This window comes from Anabrus simplex, chromosome 7 (genome assembly GCF_040414725.1).
Source record: "Anabrus simplex isolate iqAnaSimp1 chromosome 7, ASM4041472v1, whole genome shotgun sequence".
NCBI lineage: Eukaryota > Metazoa > Arthropoda > Insecta > Orthoptera > Tettigoniidae > Anabrus > Anabrus simplex.
The window spans coordinates 227717837-227734737 of NC_090271.1; the positions used below are offsets into that span (position 1 = coordinate 227717837).

Consider the following 16901-nt stretch of genomic DNA (forward strand, 5'->3'; position numbering starts at 1 on the left):
GCGTCAGTCAGCTCACTTACTGTCCACGTATGATTGAAGTCGTGTGCAACGATGTGACATACAAACTGAGAGAATACTGAGCTGTTCTTCCCAATATAAAACGGGTACTTTTGAGTGGTCATGAGCATGACTCATAGTCATAGGGCAGGCTAGAGTCGAGTTTGTCAAATGTCAACTAAGTTATAATAGCCTACTAATAAATAGTATAACTTAATAGCCTACCTACTTACTAGCTACTTCAGAATTATGTTTTGACTACCTTTTTAATGCTGCAAATAAATCCATCTATTATTTAAACCTCCCTGTAAGAAAAGGACAATGAATGTAAGTGGGTATTATTTTCAAATGAGCTGAGCTCAAGAGTCCATTATAGCGTACGATTCTTTCAGTGCACCATGGCTCTGTATGTATTGCTTCAGATGCAGTTCGGCTCCCTGCCAGTGTCCAATGTACCGATAATGAACCGTGTGTGTGTTGTGTCTGTGATCTGTGACTGCGTACGATTCTTTCGGTGTGCCTTGGCTCAATGTATGTCTCGCTGCAGCGGAAGCTTGGCTCTCTGCCAGTGTCCAGTGTGCCGATAAGGAGCCGTGTGTATCTTGTGGCTCACTGAGCCGTGCTTGCCCACGATTCTTTCGGTGTGCCATAATTCACTGTCTCGCTGCAGTGGAAGCTCGGCTCCCCGCCAACGTCCAGTGTACTGCTAGTGAGCCGTGAGTGCACCACTCAGCACTGTCCGCTTGGAGTTAGCTGAATCATGTGCCGTGAGCTCGCCGTTTCTGTGAATCGATTAAGTCGAACACTTCAATGAATCTATACACTGCTTCGAGTCGTACATTCAGTAGCCAACACTAATGGACATTCTGTCTCGGACAGTTCCAGACTGTTTGTAGTGTGGTCTTAATGGCATGTCTTTTATATTTACGGAAAAAAAATTATGCTTTACCTTTGTTCTATGAAATAAATTTTTTTCTTACCCTTTTTAGCTTTATCTTTGTGTTGAATAGTTGTTCCATTTATCAAGGAATACTTGTTTTGAATTATGCCCTATACATTTTCTTTTCATTGTCCTGTCAGGAGGTGATGGTATAAGAGGCCCTCCATACGTCCCAGGACCTCCAGATCGTTACGATGATGGCTACCAGAATGGTCCCGGTGGTGGCCCTTACTCCGACCACTACGGAGATAGATATCCTCCAGTTGACAGGTATGTCTTAAAATCTTTGTGGGCTCAAGTAGCTATTGATCTTGCAGGAACTAAAATACTGCTGGGAGGACGTCAGATTGTCCACTGTTCAGTACATTCAAGTGGAGAACATCCCATTGCAAGCATATAATGCATTAATTATATTCTGGTTAGGGCCTGTATTGCAGGCTGCATCAGGTTTACAAAAACTGGTAGTGACCTTGGCTATCATTCTAGACAGTCGGCAGTGAATCAAGGACACACAACACTTCAGGTTGGATTATGTAACCTGGGTAAAACAGATCTTAACATTTACTTTTAACTGTAGCTGTTTGACTTGAACAGATTGCTGATAAAATTTATTTTCATACATACATACATACATACATACATGGAGTGGATTTAGTAGTCTCTCCCACATTTGCTCACAACGAATGTTCTTCATTATAAAATCTTAATGCCTTTCCATCTTAAGTATGTGCTATGCAACCTTAATGAACTACTCTCATATTACGAGGGCTAATCAGAAATGTAAGTTCACTTTTCCACATAGTCGCCAAGGCATTGTAAACCTTTCTCGGAACAGTCTACCATCTTTTTGATTGCAGATGTGTAGAAATCTGCTCCAATGCTATGTAACCACCTGGAGACAGCCGCTTTCACATCCTCATCGTTAGGAATAGTCTTCCACCTAGGACCTTTTTCAGCTTACCAAACACATGATAATCGCATGGCGCTAAGTCTGAACTGTATGGAGGATGTTGCCATACCTTCCACTTGAATCGCTGTAGCAGTTTGGACGTTTGGCGGACCATGTACGGTGTTGTGTTATCGTACAACAAAATCACACAGGCGCTCGATTTTCCCTGCCGCTTTTCTTTAATTGCCTTACGCAACCGGTTCAGTGCTTGACGATGCAAAGCAGAATTGATTATTACAAGATTAGAATCGTTCCGTATTGACGGTTTTCACTTTACAAAGGGGATATAATGTCCTCCTATTTAATACATAAACATCGCCATCACTAGTCAGACCTGTTTCAACTCATTCGAGTGAAAAAAAGGTTAAAGTTATTTTGCCAAACATCGCAACGCTCTCAAATATAATTGTTTTTCAGCTGTGATTGAGAATCGTAAAAAAATCCAGCCACGAGTACACATGAATAGATTAGACATTATGAGCAAAAAGGCACCTTGCTCAACATTCTCAAGAGCCTCCACATCAATATTGATCAGTTTATGGACTACTCTCATAATTTAAATGAAATCAACAAAAAAATATTCTACTTGAAACATTCTGCAACCTCATTGAGATACACAGACATAACAATGCAAGTGCATAAATAGCAAAATGAAAACAAAACATCATTATTTACCATGAGGGCAGTCGCACAAAATACGTGTTAAGGGCCAAAACATGGAGGATAAAGGGCTGGATCTTAACATTAATGCTTGAAGGGTTGCCAGGTCAATACTACCAGCTACTAAATAAGAGGCAAGATTAAAATTAAATTAAAGAATTTTACTTAATAAATTAAAAATGAAATTTCATAATATTTTTTGTACATTTTTTATATTTTCTTTTAAAAACCAAAAGTCGAAGAAAATTAAAACGAGAAACAATATTTCATAATCAATTTTAAATTGGACTGATATCAACATAGGCTTCTTCAAATAATCAAATATTGCAAAACTTAAAACTCATATCATTAAATAAAATTGAAGATATAGAAAGATTAAAGGGAGTGGCGAATATTAAATTAAATGTCGACCAGAAAATTTCAATTTTTCACAGACTCTATATAATTAAAAATCATAATAAATTTTTGAATTACTCCCATGGGTGATAGTACGACATTACTTTTGCTTTAGTTAACCCTTTCCCGCCCATATTAAAATGCAGGTTTTCCCCCAGAATGACAGCAATTCTTTTCATCCATCATTGATGCAGACATGTAAACAGCATGCTCATTCGTTTTCTGGGCAATTAAATCAAAATGTTTTCATCAAATATAAGGGAGAAATACTCTAATGCTCTACTAACCACAGGAAGAGAATGGGAGGGTCCTACCTCTTCAGTAAAGTTCGACGTAAGACAATGTATTTGTCCACTGAAAGTTAGGCGTACAATCTATGTCATCACGCATGTGTACGTCGTCATGTCCTGAAATATAGTCACTTTCATTTTCACTTTCCACTTCACTGAGTTCACTTTAGCCACTACTAACAGTTTCACAGTCAGAATTATCGTTCACCAAACATTCAATGTCATTATCGCATAAAATATTTTCAGACGAATTAAGCGTCGACATGTTTGTTTGCAATATGTCACTGCCTTCTGTATTTCGTGTTGTAATACGCCTGCTAAGGTTTTAAAAGAAGATAACTACAGTAAAACCTCGTTAATTCGAAGTCGTTGGGACTCAAAAATCGGACTTCGAATTACGTGATTTCGAATTAACCGCCGATTCGCAATTCAGAAGTACCAACCCTTGCCATGTTACAAAATATTCTAATGCCCGTTACTGCAAGAGTTAACCTTGATTCACAGTTAAACCTTTCAAATGCCGTAGGGAAAAAAATTCCTAAATGTATCTAACAAGGTGCATTTATTGAAATAATGCTCTTGGATACTGTCAAACGTAACCTCGCACCCGGGAAAAATAAAACACGATTCAAAGACAAGCAGTACAGTAATCTACTGTTTATATGCACGACGCAATTTAAGCAAATATGTTATAACCTATTTGATTTAAGTGTAGTATAAAGCACTTGCACAGGGGAGCCAACAAGGCTGTCCAAATTGGAAACACACTACACCAACAAAACAAACTTTAAAAACCAAGACATATATGGGAAACACATGGCACCAACAAAACAAACATTAAAAACCCAGACATACATTTTAAACAAATATAAAGAATAATAGATAACTATGTACAGTACCTGAAAATTTCTCAAATGTTTAATGATCCAGTAGAGCTTTTTTGTCACACATTAGGCTTATTGCCTTTTAAAGAAAGAGTGTATGAGAGGTTGCTTCATCTTTTTTTTTATAAACACTAGCTACGAACTGCTCCATATGGACCATAGCCTTAATTGTAGCGTCGTCAGCATCACTAGCACTTATCACTGAATCCAACACGGCGAGAGCGGCAAGTACATCATTCTTTGATGGAAGCGGCAAGTACATCATTCTTTGATGGAATAGTTGCTGCCTGCGCCGTATCTTCGTCGTGTTCAGCATCAGCTGTAGCTGCATCTCCCTCTGGGGTCACGTGATCACAGCTGATCATCATGGCGGGATCCCGCTCTTCTGAAGTAGTCTCCCCATGGTCTATGGCGATGTATTCGGAGAAAGTCATACCGACATCGGACTTTTGCCGTAGCTCCTCCCATTCATCTTCATTGTCGTCGTCTTCTTCTGCTCCTTTTTCTACTTCATTTAACGAACCAAAACCACACTTGACGAAGCAGTTCTTAATGGTCGATGAAGGAACAGAGTCCCAGGCAACTGTCACACTCCGTATTGCATCAATTACGTTCCACTTGCGTATTTCCCCCACCGGATTATTTCTAGCAACTTCCCGGAGAAAGTAACGCACCAGTCGCTTTCTGTAGGCACATTTCACAGATAAATTATGCCTTGGTGTAGGGGCTGCAAGTAGCTCTCATAGTGTTGGCCGTCAGAAAAAGAAGACGCACATGTTTTAAAATTAGAGTATGTTTGTGTGCAGCGCACTGATCCAACAACAGAAGTATTTTCCTGTCCTGGCATGCCATTTTGCGCTCGAGGTATACCAGCCACTCCTCAAAAATTTTGCCTGACATCCAGGAATTCTTAGACGACTTATATTTGCACAGAAAGTGCCTGATGCCTTTAAAACATCGCGGTTTCTCGAACTTGCCTATGACGAGGGGAGGAAGTCTCTCGCTTCCGTCCGCATTGCAACACAGAAGGACTGTGACCCTATCCTTGTAAGATTTCCCGCCATGGCACTTCTCTCCCTTAAAACCATAAGTCCGTTTGGGCTCGGCATTTAAAAACAATGCAGTCTCATCGGCATTGAAGATGTTCGGTGCATACGAATTGATTATGTGAGCCACGTTTTCTCGCCAACTGTCTGCATCACTAGTGTTCACTGATTCGGCTTCTCCGCACACTGCCTGCCACGTGATATTGTGCCGTTCCTTAAAACGCTGAATCCACCCATTCGAACACTGAAATTCAAGACCCATCTTCAGCGCCAGTTCATTCGCCTTCCCCTTAGTAATCTCACCATCTACTGGGATATTGTTTGCCCGAACATGCCGAAACAACTCGATCAATTGTACTTCCAAATCGGAGTGTTTAGCTCCTCGAATGCGCATTCGCTTTGCTGTATTTACACCCTGCATTTCCTGAGCTTCTATGCTCTCACGATTTTTTAAAAACGTTGAAAGTGTGGACACAGGAATTCCAAATTCTTTAGCTATTTCAGTTTTCGTCCTTTGTCGACCTCCCTTATAATTTTCACTTTCTCGCAGTGTGTCTTTGAAGAATACTGACGCTTAGCCATCGCAACACAAAAAAAAAAAGGAACACGTGCCCTAAACTAAAATATCGTAACAATAAACTAAAACACAGTACAGTATTAATAAAATATAACAACTTCGAAATTTATAACTGCACACTAAAACTTTAAATAAAATACAGGAATACAAAAGAACTATGATTTTACTAGAACTTCGCAACTCTGAAGCACGCTGTAGATACACGAAACTCAAAGTGAAAGTGCGGAAAGATACACGTTCTGGAAGACGCGTTCTATCGTGACGTGGAGAATTTTTAATTCAAATTACGCCGTAAAGTATTATTTTTAACAAATTGAAGGACAATTTCGAATTAAAAGTCTGAATTTCAATACTGGGACCGACGTTGTTCTTCGAATTACGAATTATCCATATTTCGAATCAAACAATTTAAATAACACGAAAAGCCGTACCTCGTGTTTCGGGGAATGAGAGGTTCTTCGAATTACGCGGCATTTTGAATTAACTGATTTCGAATTATCGAGGTTCTACTGTAATCTCTTTGGTGTCTAGGGAGTGCACATGCTAGTAACAGTAAGTTATATTTGTCTATCGGCCGATAGGTGGCTCATACATGCGACTAGAGGTACAAGTACGCTACTACGCTATTGGGGGGAGAGGGTTAAACAGTACACCAACTGCCTAGATAATTTAGAATAGAGGGGCCTTCGGATAACACTAAGATGCATACATGAGGTGTCATTTAACGTCCCGAACAATGCAAATAACGATCCCATACAAATAGTCAGCCAGCAAACGCAATAGTGACATTGTTTGAGGGCAAATTCAAACAACGAAGAAAATTTGGGGAGGAAAATAAACACCAAAATTAAATAATAGTATTAATAATAATCACAAGAATTAGTTGGCAGTCAAGCACGAACGACAAAACAATATTTTAAACAACTCGCACAAAATACCTCATGGACGCATAACTAGCGATTCCAAATTTCCACGTAATTTAGTTACATTTATGAATTTAGTCCATAACCAATGCAAGAAAATTTTGTTTATTCAGTGGAACCTCGATTGTCCGTTCCCGGAATATGCGTTCAAATTACGTGGTCCCGCGAGCATCGTAATTAAATCACGTTGTAAAAGTCCCGCATTATCTGTTCCTCGAAGAAACGATTTCCCAGATCAACCGTCCTGAAATTCCAGTCCCATCAACGCTAAATCCTGGATCAATCGTTTTTTAATAAACTGTATCTCACGAAAGGACGGCTATGACATATTTATGGATCTTGGCGTTAACGACGTTAGGGACGATCTTAGCATCGCATTCGGGTGGTATTGTTTAGAGAATCTCAACAACTGCAAGGAGACACGGCGGATTTTGACAGCTCTGCTTGAAGACGGAACGAGTTTCGTCAAATGTTCGCACTTATAAAACGTCCATATTATGTCCAGGGTTAGATGTTTATCTTTTTACATTTTTTCGATCGTACTGCCGAAGAGGTTTTCGGCACTTTGCTCAGGGCACTGCAGAGTAACTGGGCTTTCAGGCAGGAATCGAAACTGCTCCTTCTTAATACAAATTCAGTATTTTTTATATTATCGTACATGATTATGTTAGCGAGACCAAAATAGATGTTGCACCTTGCATTAAAAAAAAAGAAAGCCATGGGCGGTCTTGGGATTGCCTATTACTGTTTAGGTCTTAATGAAAGACCGGGAATTTTATGTTTCGTGTTAAAATACCAAAAACCGCAGTCGTTTTACTTGCGCGCGTTACATTTTAAATGGTTGGTATCATTTCAAACTCGTACTGACGTGCAGCGAGCGCTCTTTCCAGGTCAAGGTCACGAATAACTGTAATTTCTGAGGTTTTTTATATTTCTTTTATCTTTCCTAATTGATTGGATTTGTGACGCGCAGAATGGAATACAGTTGAACCTGCTTTATACGTAACTCTGTTCTACGTAATTCGTATTTGTACGTAATTTCCTTTAGGTCCTGGCAAAATATAATTTAAAAGAGTGTTAATTAAACCTTACTTATACGTAATCCGTTTATACGTAATTTGCTGTTATACGTATTAAATGTCAGTGAAATATAACTGAGTTTTGCGTAATTGTAATGAGAATGTGCTTTTTAAAAAGAAACTACTGTATTTACGAAGTTTCCTCTTTGTCGGCGTGGGCAGAAGTAGAGCGATCCGGTTTCGGTGCTGAAACAGAACACAGAGTTTCGCCGAGTGACATTGTTGACGCTTACTTATTAGCGGCTTAACAAAGGCGAGTCCCCTTCACTTTTCCTCTACCTTCGTCGTTTTTGACACACTGCCAAAGATTAAGATACATTATAAGCAAAGTGGGCGGTTTGGATGCGGAAACAAAAGAAAATACAGTAAATTTGTTTGAATATGAGAATTTCTTTCATGGGAACAACGGAGAAGTAAAACGTCCACGATGCCGGTATCTGGTGTTTACTGTTGAACAGTCGTTTTGTCATTCAATTGCTTTTGATTAGCCATGGAGAACAGAAAAAGGAAAAGTTATACGAGAAGTGGACGCTAATCCACACAAAACAAAAACTTAGGGATTGCTTATACTACGCTATGTACAATCGTCAGTAAAAGAAACGCTATTTTAGATGAGTTCTTAAAACTGGGTTCAAAATGACCAAAACACAGGCGTCAGCAAGGATGATGGTACGTAGATTTGGAGAGAGCACTTTTCACATGGTTCCACCAAAAGCGGGCTGCAGCTCTTCCAATTAGCGGAGACATGCTGCAGGCAAAGGCGATAGATTTATCTGAAATGATGATTATTACTGCTGATTTCAAGGCTTCGTCAGGATGGTTGCAAGGATTTAAAGATTGTCATGGAATCACAGGGAGAACAATTGTACCCGCTCATAACCCCCACCAGGGCGCACAATTTCCGGTGACTCCAAAATATTTGGACGACGTCACAGTGCAACACTGGAAAGAAGAGGTTCTGTCAGGTATTGTAAGCGATTTTCAGCCTCCAAACATCTACAACTGTAATGAGACCGGCCTATTCTACAATCTCATTCCTAATAAAACATTAGCTGAAAAAGGTGACTCATGCCATGGAGGGAAGAGAAGTAAAATTTGTGTAACAGTACTTCTCGCCACGAATAAAGATGGATCTGACAAACTTCCTCCACTTGTGATAGGAAAAGCGAAGAATCCGAGGTGTTTTAAGAGTGCTAAAACAAAACCTACGGAATACGAATCCAATGGAACAGTGGTTGAAAAAATGAAAAAGAAACGGAAGAAGATCCTTCTCAAATCGTTCTGGAGAAAGTCCGAGTGGAATTTTTCCCTCCTAACTGTACCAGTGTTCTACAACCGCTTGATTTGGGCATCATTGCAAATTTCAAAGTGCATTATAGAAAAATGCTGGTTCAACATTTAATAACACTGAGTGATGCAGGAAATGAACCCCTCTCCATTAATTTGCTACAAGCCATGGATTTTATTTCGGCTGCCTGAAAGCAGGTGTCTTCCTCCACAATCAGCAACTGTTTCCCCAAAGCTGGTGCCTTACTAGAAGAGGCTGTCTCTAATGATGATTTTGGGGACGAAGTTTTGTCTGGCAATGAGCTAACGCTACCAGAGGGTGGAGTATTCGATACGTTTGTGCATTTCGATGATAATCTGGCTGTATGTGGAGAACTACCGGATGAAGAGAGGTGATGGACCAGCAACAAGCGATGGTGACATTGGAGGTGGAGATAACTACTTGAATCTTGACCCCTGAACTGTGTGAAGTGTTAAGTGCAATCGAAGTGTGTAGGCGTTACATCAGTGCGAAAAGTTATAGTGAAAATGCTTTGAATTCATTACTAAGTTTGGTAAAGGAGGTTTATACTCTTAATGCTAGAAAAGTGAAACAAGCCAAACTATCTTATTTCTTTAAGGCTGGACCAAGTTCAAAATAATATTTTCTGTCTTAATGTATTTATTATTTGCAAGGATTTACACATGTCTGTCTATTCTACTGGTTTTTCAGTAAATATGTGATGAATTGCGTAAGTCTGATTTCTAAGTAATTCTGAGTTACAAGTAGTTTTTTTTCTCTTCCCCTTGATATACGTATAAGTCAGGTTCAACTGTATAATGCATTCGAGAACTTTTAAGAATCGATACTTACATTCGAAACCATGTTTTCGAGTTCAACATAACCTTTAAAAGTCGATGTAGGCCTAATTTGCGCGGTACAAGATTTCCCCAGAAACTGACTACAAACAGTATACTGGAGACCAAATTACAATGAAAGATTAAGAAATGAACGGATTTCGCCAACATTTTGGGTGCTTTTGTATCTAATGTGCTTTATTTTATTAGATGAGAGAATTAAAAACTACTTGTTGTCGTTTGGCTTGGCGTTATTAGATTTTTCGAAGAGTTTGGCTAGCCTAATCAAAGTTGCTGAACTGAAAGAAGTTTTCACGGGAAACTGACGAAGATTCCCCTGTAAAACTGAATATAAAGTATCGAGATTTTGAACTCGCGTACCGGTAATTAATGCGGTTCCGCGGTCCAACATGCCCGCCTCTGATCCAGAGGGCCCGGGTTCGATTGCGACCAGGTCAGGCAATTTTACCTGGATATAAGTCTGGTTCCAGTTCCACTCAGCCTACGTGATTACCTTTAATTGTGGAGCTATATAATGGTGAGATGACGACCCCGATCTACAGAGCCGGGAATATCGGCCGAGAGGATTCGTGGCACTGACCATGCGCACCTCGTAATCTGCAGGCCTTGGGGCTTAGCAGCGGTCGCTTGGCAGGCAAAGTTCTACTGGGGCTGTAGTTTGGTTTGGTTTAGGAGTTTTTCTAAGATTATAATTATACATATTTCATTTTTGTGATGTTTAGCCAAATTGTTAATGGTTTTCATTCATTCCCGGATTTTCCATTTTCCCGTGTTCGTTTTATTTTCATGGTCCCTCGAAAAACGGAGAATCGAGGTTTCACTGTAAACTATTACAGTTTCTAATTAATCAACCGACGTTACCAAAGGGGTGCGTTATAATGTAGGTCAAATCCACAATAAGTTCACTTAATTTTAATCCATGGCCGTACAAGATTGCCTGAATTAGTTATTTCCAGTACTTACTTGAGTGGGGTATCCAATATTAAAACATTGGTTACATTAATAACTTGCCATGCCGGGAAGCAGTTAACACTTGCACGAAGTTTTCTTCTTACAGTAATGAGATAAATCTAGGTTGGAGCACGCAGAGATATGTACAAAAGAACAAAAGGCATAGCCATAGCTTCCTCGCACTCATCCAGGAGAGTCGCACTCCATTTCTAACACTCTACGACTACGCCAAGGTGTCTTCTTACGAGCGTGACACGTAATATTACAACCAACAACTAATATTACAATGGAGTCCGGCTAGTGACACCATGGGGTAAGCATATCACAACAAGGAAGCAACAAAATCAAAAAGCAACCAAAACACAAAATTAAATTAAAATAAATGTGGAAGAGTGAATATTTAGCACAAGGAACCCATTTCCCAAGGAACAAAGGGCGGGATCAACAAGGGGAACCAGAGCAAGCATCTACAAGAAAACTTTGTACACCCTTTTCAAAAAACACTATAATTAATTAAAACATACTACAAACTATTACAAGCTTTAGCACAAAATAACTGGATGAAAAGAATTAAATTTGCCTAGTTAAAAAGAAGTATCTTAAATTTCAAGTGAATGAAAATAAATACATAGGGCTAAGTCATATCTACAATACTTTTTTCTTTCAAATAATTTTGGTAAATTTTTGCTTTGTAAATAAGAAAAATATAATTTATAAATACTAAGGTGAGGTTTTTAACAAAAAAAATACCATCTCTTAATATGAGTAAATAAGTAAATAAATAACTAATTTAAGTCAATAGTACGAAATCTGCGAAAACATTAACTTTTTCTAGAATGAAATACCAACCCAAGCGACCTAATTAATAAAGGAGCTCCTTAAATAAACCTAAATATATCATTTTACCTGATATCTGCATTTAAAATAAATTAATTTTCAGAGGACCATTATTAGTGGGAGGTTCACAGCACTGAATGCATAGTAGAAAATGCTAAATGCATAACGCGTCGCCCGAATCAATCACAAGGACATCTCCGATGATAAATATCAGTCACATAGCATATCCCAGAAATAGAACCGAATAACGTAGAAATTTTTGGCATCACCAACATAAAACCACAAACGGAAGGAAACGAAAAGTCATCGTTCATATGCCGTACACTTCGAGAGAGAACCAGTCAGGTAATACAAATATTAGTAATCACATACTCAAATACACACACGTAGGAGAGCAATAGCAATAGGTCCAAACACAACGGCATTCAGAAGCAGACTCTCATGCGATAAGATAGTAATAATAACAATAATACAACGGTTATGTAACGACCGGACAAAGATAAGAACAGATAACCAACAATGACAACAGACAGGGATTGAGGAGATAAGAGGACTCAACAAAGCAAGAATGATGAACGTATTAAGCCTTCCATTAACAATGTCCTTACATACTGCAGAAACACTACTCGTAAAATGAATAATAAGGAAATTGGTGTCGCCAAATAGCCCAAAATATTCATATCTACCTTCACTTACACAATAATAATAATAATTATTATTATTCTTATTAGGGAAAATTAGTGGCAATAGAGCTTACTCGGTACACAATTCAAAATATTCCCTTACAGAGGAGGAACGAACCCATAATAACACAATGAAAATAAATAGAACAAGAAGTCACGATAAAACATAATGTCGCATACCGGTAGAATTTACAAGCACGGGCAGCAATTATTCAAATAAAAACACTAGCATGAAACACACAAAAAAAATTAGCAGAAATAAAATATATAATATGCAAAATAAAATGGAAAAGACCCAAATACACACGGGGTTTAACGGACGTCACAATGCACACACGACGGCTCCAAAATACAAGAGCACATGACGAAAATGAACAGATAAAATTACGTCTCGTAAACAATAATGAACGCGGACAATATTTAGAAAAATCATATCCACAAAATAAAGAGAGGTGGTACTTAACAGAAATGAAGAAACTTGCATACCAAATAATCCATAATGAATTGAACAACCGAACAATCACTATCAACCACCAGACAACACTACACTTCAAAACAAATACCTCACCATATTCATCTTATACACTAATTCTATATACATTATTTACAATTCCCCATCCCTGAAAGGGATACAGAATGTTTTTCACCCAATGCCCGAACTAGGCATGTTCAATAAGCCAGCTGGCCTGATAGACCCAGTTCTCCGCGTCATGCTCCCGCGAGTTCGAAATGCAATTTCCAAACGCCCAGCACACACCACAGTTTAGCGAGTTACGCGCTATCTGTCTAACAGCGTTCAAACTCGCCACAAGTTCCACAGCGCACCGATAGGTAGCGTTAACGTACACTTATCAGGCAGTTGAATGCACTACATTACCAACCTAGGAGTGTCAAATGTGCCATGCCAGTGGCCCAACAACATATACCAGGGGTCCGGATATATTGTACAGGAATACGAAGACGTACACCGACAGATTTCAAGTTTGTTTATTAATTGTAACGCCACAAGCGCGGCTTAACACAGCCATCGTGGATGATGGTACTCAAGACACTGCTTCTCGCTCACAGAGAAGGCGGAAGTCAGACAGCTCCCAGCATTCAGAGTTCTCACCGTGCAAACGCAGCAATCGATCAGTAATCGAGCGAATCAGATGGATCCAGCAAAGACGTAATAATAGGAGATACAGCTTTTAAATTAAATATGCACAGTAGATTTCATCAACAGACGACAGTTCCAAACAATGGGCGATAAAGTTAGATAACACTTCAGTACACAAGTAGACATGACAAATATTCGTAGATGTTTTCACGTTGCACATTCATTCCATATGTTTGTCAGAAATTCTATGAAACCCCGCCTCCATCTCTCCAACTCGTCACCACTCCCCTCTCCCCACCAGCCCTGCACCTCTCTATCCTTCCCCCTTCACTCCTCCCATCCTCGCAAACTCAGCTGAGCCAACAATAAACACAATTGTAAGAATGGGACCGTTAAATTTGAGGTCAGGCAGTTTCGAGAGGACAACTACTTAATAAGTAAGTTTAAAAGTTTTCTTCACACTTATTTTTTACTTATTAGCCCAAATTTCTCATACAACCTCTTATTTTCTATTACAGATTTGAACTTCATTTACGGTAAGTCCAATTTCAGCCCCCTTTGGGATGGGGGAGTGATATATACAAACAATCAAAAATAGTGTCGAATACATAGTTTCCGGGGTTGTCAAAATGAATAGGAACTAAAGTCCATGTTGAGCCCCTTTGGGGAGGGGTCAAGGCGGGGAGTGATATAAATAAATAGTCGAAAATAGTGTCAGATACATAGTTTTCGGGGTTGCCGAAGTGAATAGTGACACTCCAGATTTTTAGTATCATGAGACAAACCACGTGGAGGTAAGACACCCCTGGCACCCTTAGGAGCGGGGGGCGATGGGGGTGAGATATAAAAATCATCGAAAATAGTGTCGAATCCATACTTTTCGGGGTCGCCGAGATGAATAGCGAGACTCCAGATTTTCTTATAAGTCCAAGGTCCGCCTCCGTAGCGTAACGGTTAGTGTTATTAGCTGCCGTCCTCGGGAGCCCGGGTTCAAATCCCGGTACTGCCTGAAATTTAACAATGGCAGGAGGGCTGGTATGTGGTACTTGCAACTCACCTCCATTAGGGATGTGCCTGAAAAGAGCTGCGCCACCTCGGGATGAGGACACAAGTTTCCTTTCCTTCAATAAGTCCAAGTTCAGCACCCTTTTGGTTGGGCAGCAAGGGGAGAGTGAATAGTCGAAAATAGTGTCGAATCCACAGTTTTAGGGGTCGCTGAGATGAACAGCGGCACTCCGGATTTTTTAAAACCCAAATTCAGGCCGCTTTGTGGTTGGGGGTAAGGGGGTTGAGATATAAAAATTAATCATAAATAATAATGTCGTATCCATAGTTTTCGGGGTCTCTGAGGTGAATTGTGACACTTCAGATTTTTTATAAGTGCAAGTTCATGCCCCTTTGTGGCGGGGGGGGGGGGGGTGAGATATAAACATGATCGAAAATAGTGTCAAATCCATAGTGTCTGGAGTCACTGAGGTGAATAGTAACACTCCGGAGTTCTAAAGTCCTTCGTGGTGGGGGTTGAGGAGGGGTGAGATATTAAAATAATCGAAAATAGTGTCGAATCCATACTTTCCGGGGTCACGGAGGTGAATAGTGACACTTCGGATATTTTAAAGTCCAAGTTCTGCCCGCTTCGAGTGAAGAGTGATATATATAAAAGTAATCGAAAATAGTGTCGAATTGGTAGTTTTTGGGGACACTAGCGTAATTGGTTTCAATCGGAATATTTTTTAAATCCAAGTTCAGTTCCCTTTGAGGTGAGGACGCGCAGGAGTTTATAAATAATCGAAAATAGTGTCGAATCCATAATTTTCGGGGTCTGAGATTAATAATGACACTCCGGATTCTTTACAAGTCCAATTTCATAGTGAAAGGAGCTGAGAAGGTAAATAGTACAAAATAACTGAGATTAGTTTTGAATCCACTGCTTTTGGGGTCACAACAATGATTGTGACAGTCTCAATGACAGCTGAAATGGTGTTCATTATATATATAGTGCGACGGGTAAATGCATATAGTTGTCAGTTATTATTTCTTTGAAAGAATCAAATACTTCCCAATCAATTCTAGCTTCCTCAAGGACAAAGTTTTACTTGAAAATTAAATAATTCAAAACTTGAAATCAAATACATCTAAATAACTCTAGAACTACATAATAGGTCATAAAATCAACATCTCAAAAAGAATTCTATAAGCATTCACTTCACACTTAAATAACTGGTAATGCAAATATATTGAAGGTAAACATTCAAAAACTATCCGGGCAACGCCGGGTACTAAGCTAGTTTATAAATAAAGCAAACACATTAGCCAATATTTGACACAATCATTGAGAACCGGACTGCTAAAATTGAGGTCAGGCCTTTTGAGAGTGCAACTATTTAAAAGTTGGACTTCATTGGTGCTTTTCCTCTGTGTTTTGCATACATTTCACCTGGCATGTGTTTCCCATCAAACTTCGTTTCTCAAGTTTTTTGCTCCCCTCTTAACTATTTGTGATGGTGACTGAACTGAGACACTGTCTGAAATTTTAACACAGTGATTTCACCCTGTTTTTTTAATTATAACAAACTGCAAGTTTTAGACTAACACAACTGTGCCATAATCACTTGTTTGTTTCAGTCTTGTCTTAATTGGTTTTTGTTCTTTTCTTCATTAGGTATTTTTTAGCATCAATTATGTAAAAGACGTTTACCTTTTTCACTGAAGATTGCTCAAACCAGTTGAAACATGTTTGAGTATTATTACTCCATCTAATGATGGAGATGTGTGTGTATTGAATAGGAGAATATATTATATTTCCTTTGTAAAGCAGAGTTGATTGTCGTGCCTTTCAGCATAAATTCCACGTAAACCACGCCCTTCATGTCAACGAACAGTCGTTATTACCTCCGCTGCTGAAGGTTGTACCTAGGCCTTCTTTCATGGTAGTGATGTGGTGTGCACCCATTCCATCAATGTTCTCTTTGTTTCAGGGGTGAAGTGGTGGACCCACGTTTCATCCCAAGTGATGATTCGCCACAGAAACTCATTACCCTTCACATAATACCGTTGCAAAAATGCCGGTGCTGGGCTGAGTGGCTCAGACGGTTGAGGCGCTAGCCTTCTGACCCCAGCTTGGCAGGTTCAATCCCGGCTCAGTCTGATGGTATTTGAATGTGCTAAAATACGTCTGCCTCATGTCTGTGGATTTACTACCACGTAAAAGAATACTGCAGGACCAAATTCCGGCACCTCGGCGTCTCTGAAACCCGTAAACTTAGTCAGTGGGGTGTAAAGCTAAATATTAAAATATCGGTGACAATTGGAATCATTGTACCTTTTGAACTTCGATGAGGAGACGTGGGATCTATCTTTGACACAGTTAACGAAATCCAGGGTGCTGGTGAACAATGGAGAACGCACTGCCATACAAAATGTTCAGCGTGCTGACAATTTCCTG

General features: G+C 39.4%; 1 protein-coding gene across 3 annotated transcripts in view; it reads left to right on the plus strand.

Annotated features, from left to right (window-relative positions):
- Nucleotides 1-16901, plus strand: part of sm (smooth) — a 427005-nt gene that overhangs the window by 388033 nt on the left and 22071 nt on the right. For all 3 annotated transcript variants that reach the window (XM_067151588.2, XM_067151590.2, XM_067151589.2), the window contains one exon: nt 1078-1207. In XM_067151588.2, the coding sequence (XP_067007689.1) occupies nt 1078-1207 (130 nt within the window). The remainder of the gene's footprint in view (nt 1-1077; nt 1208-16901) is intronic.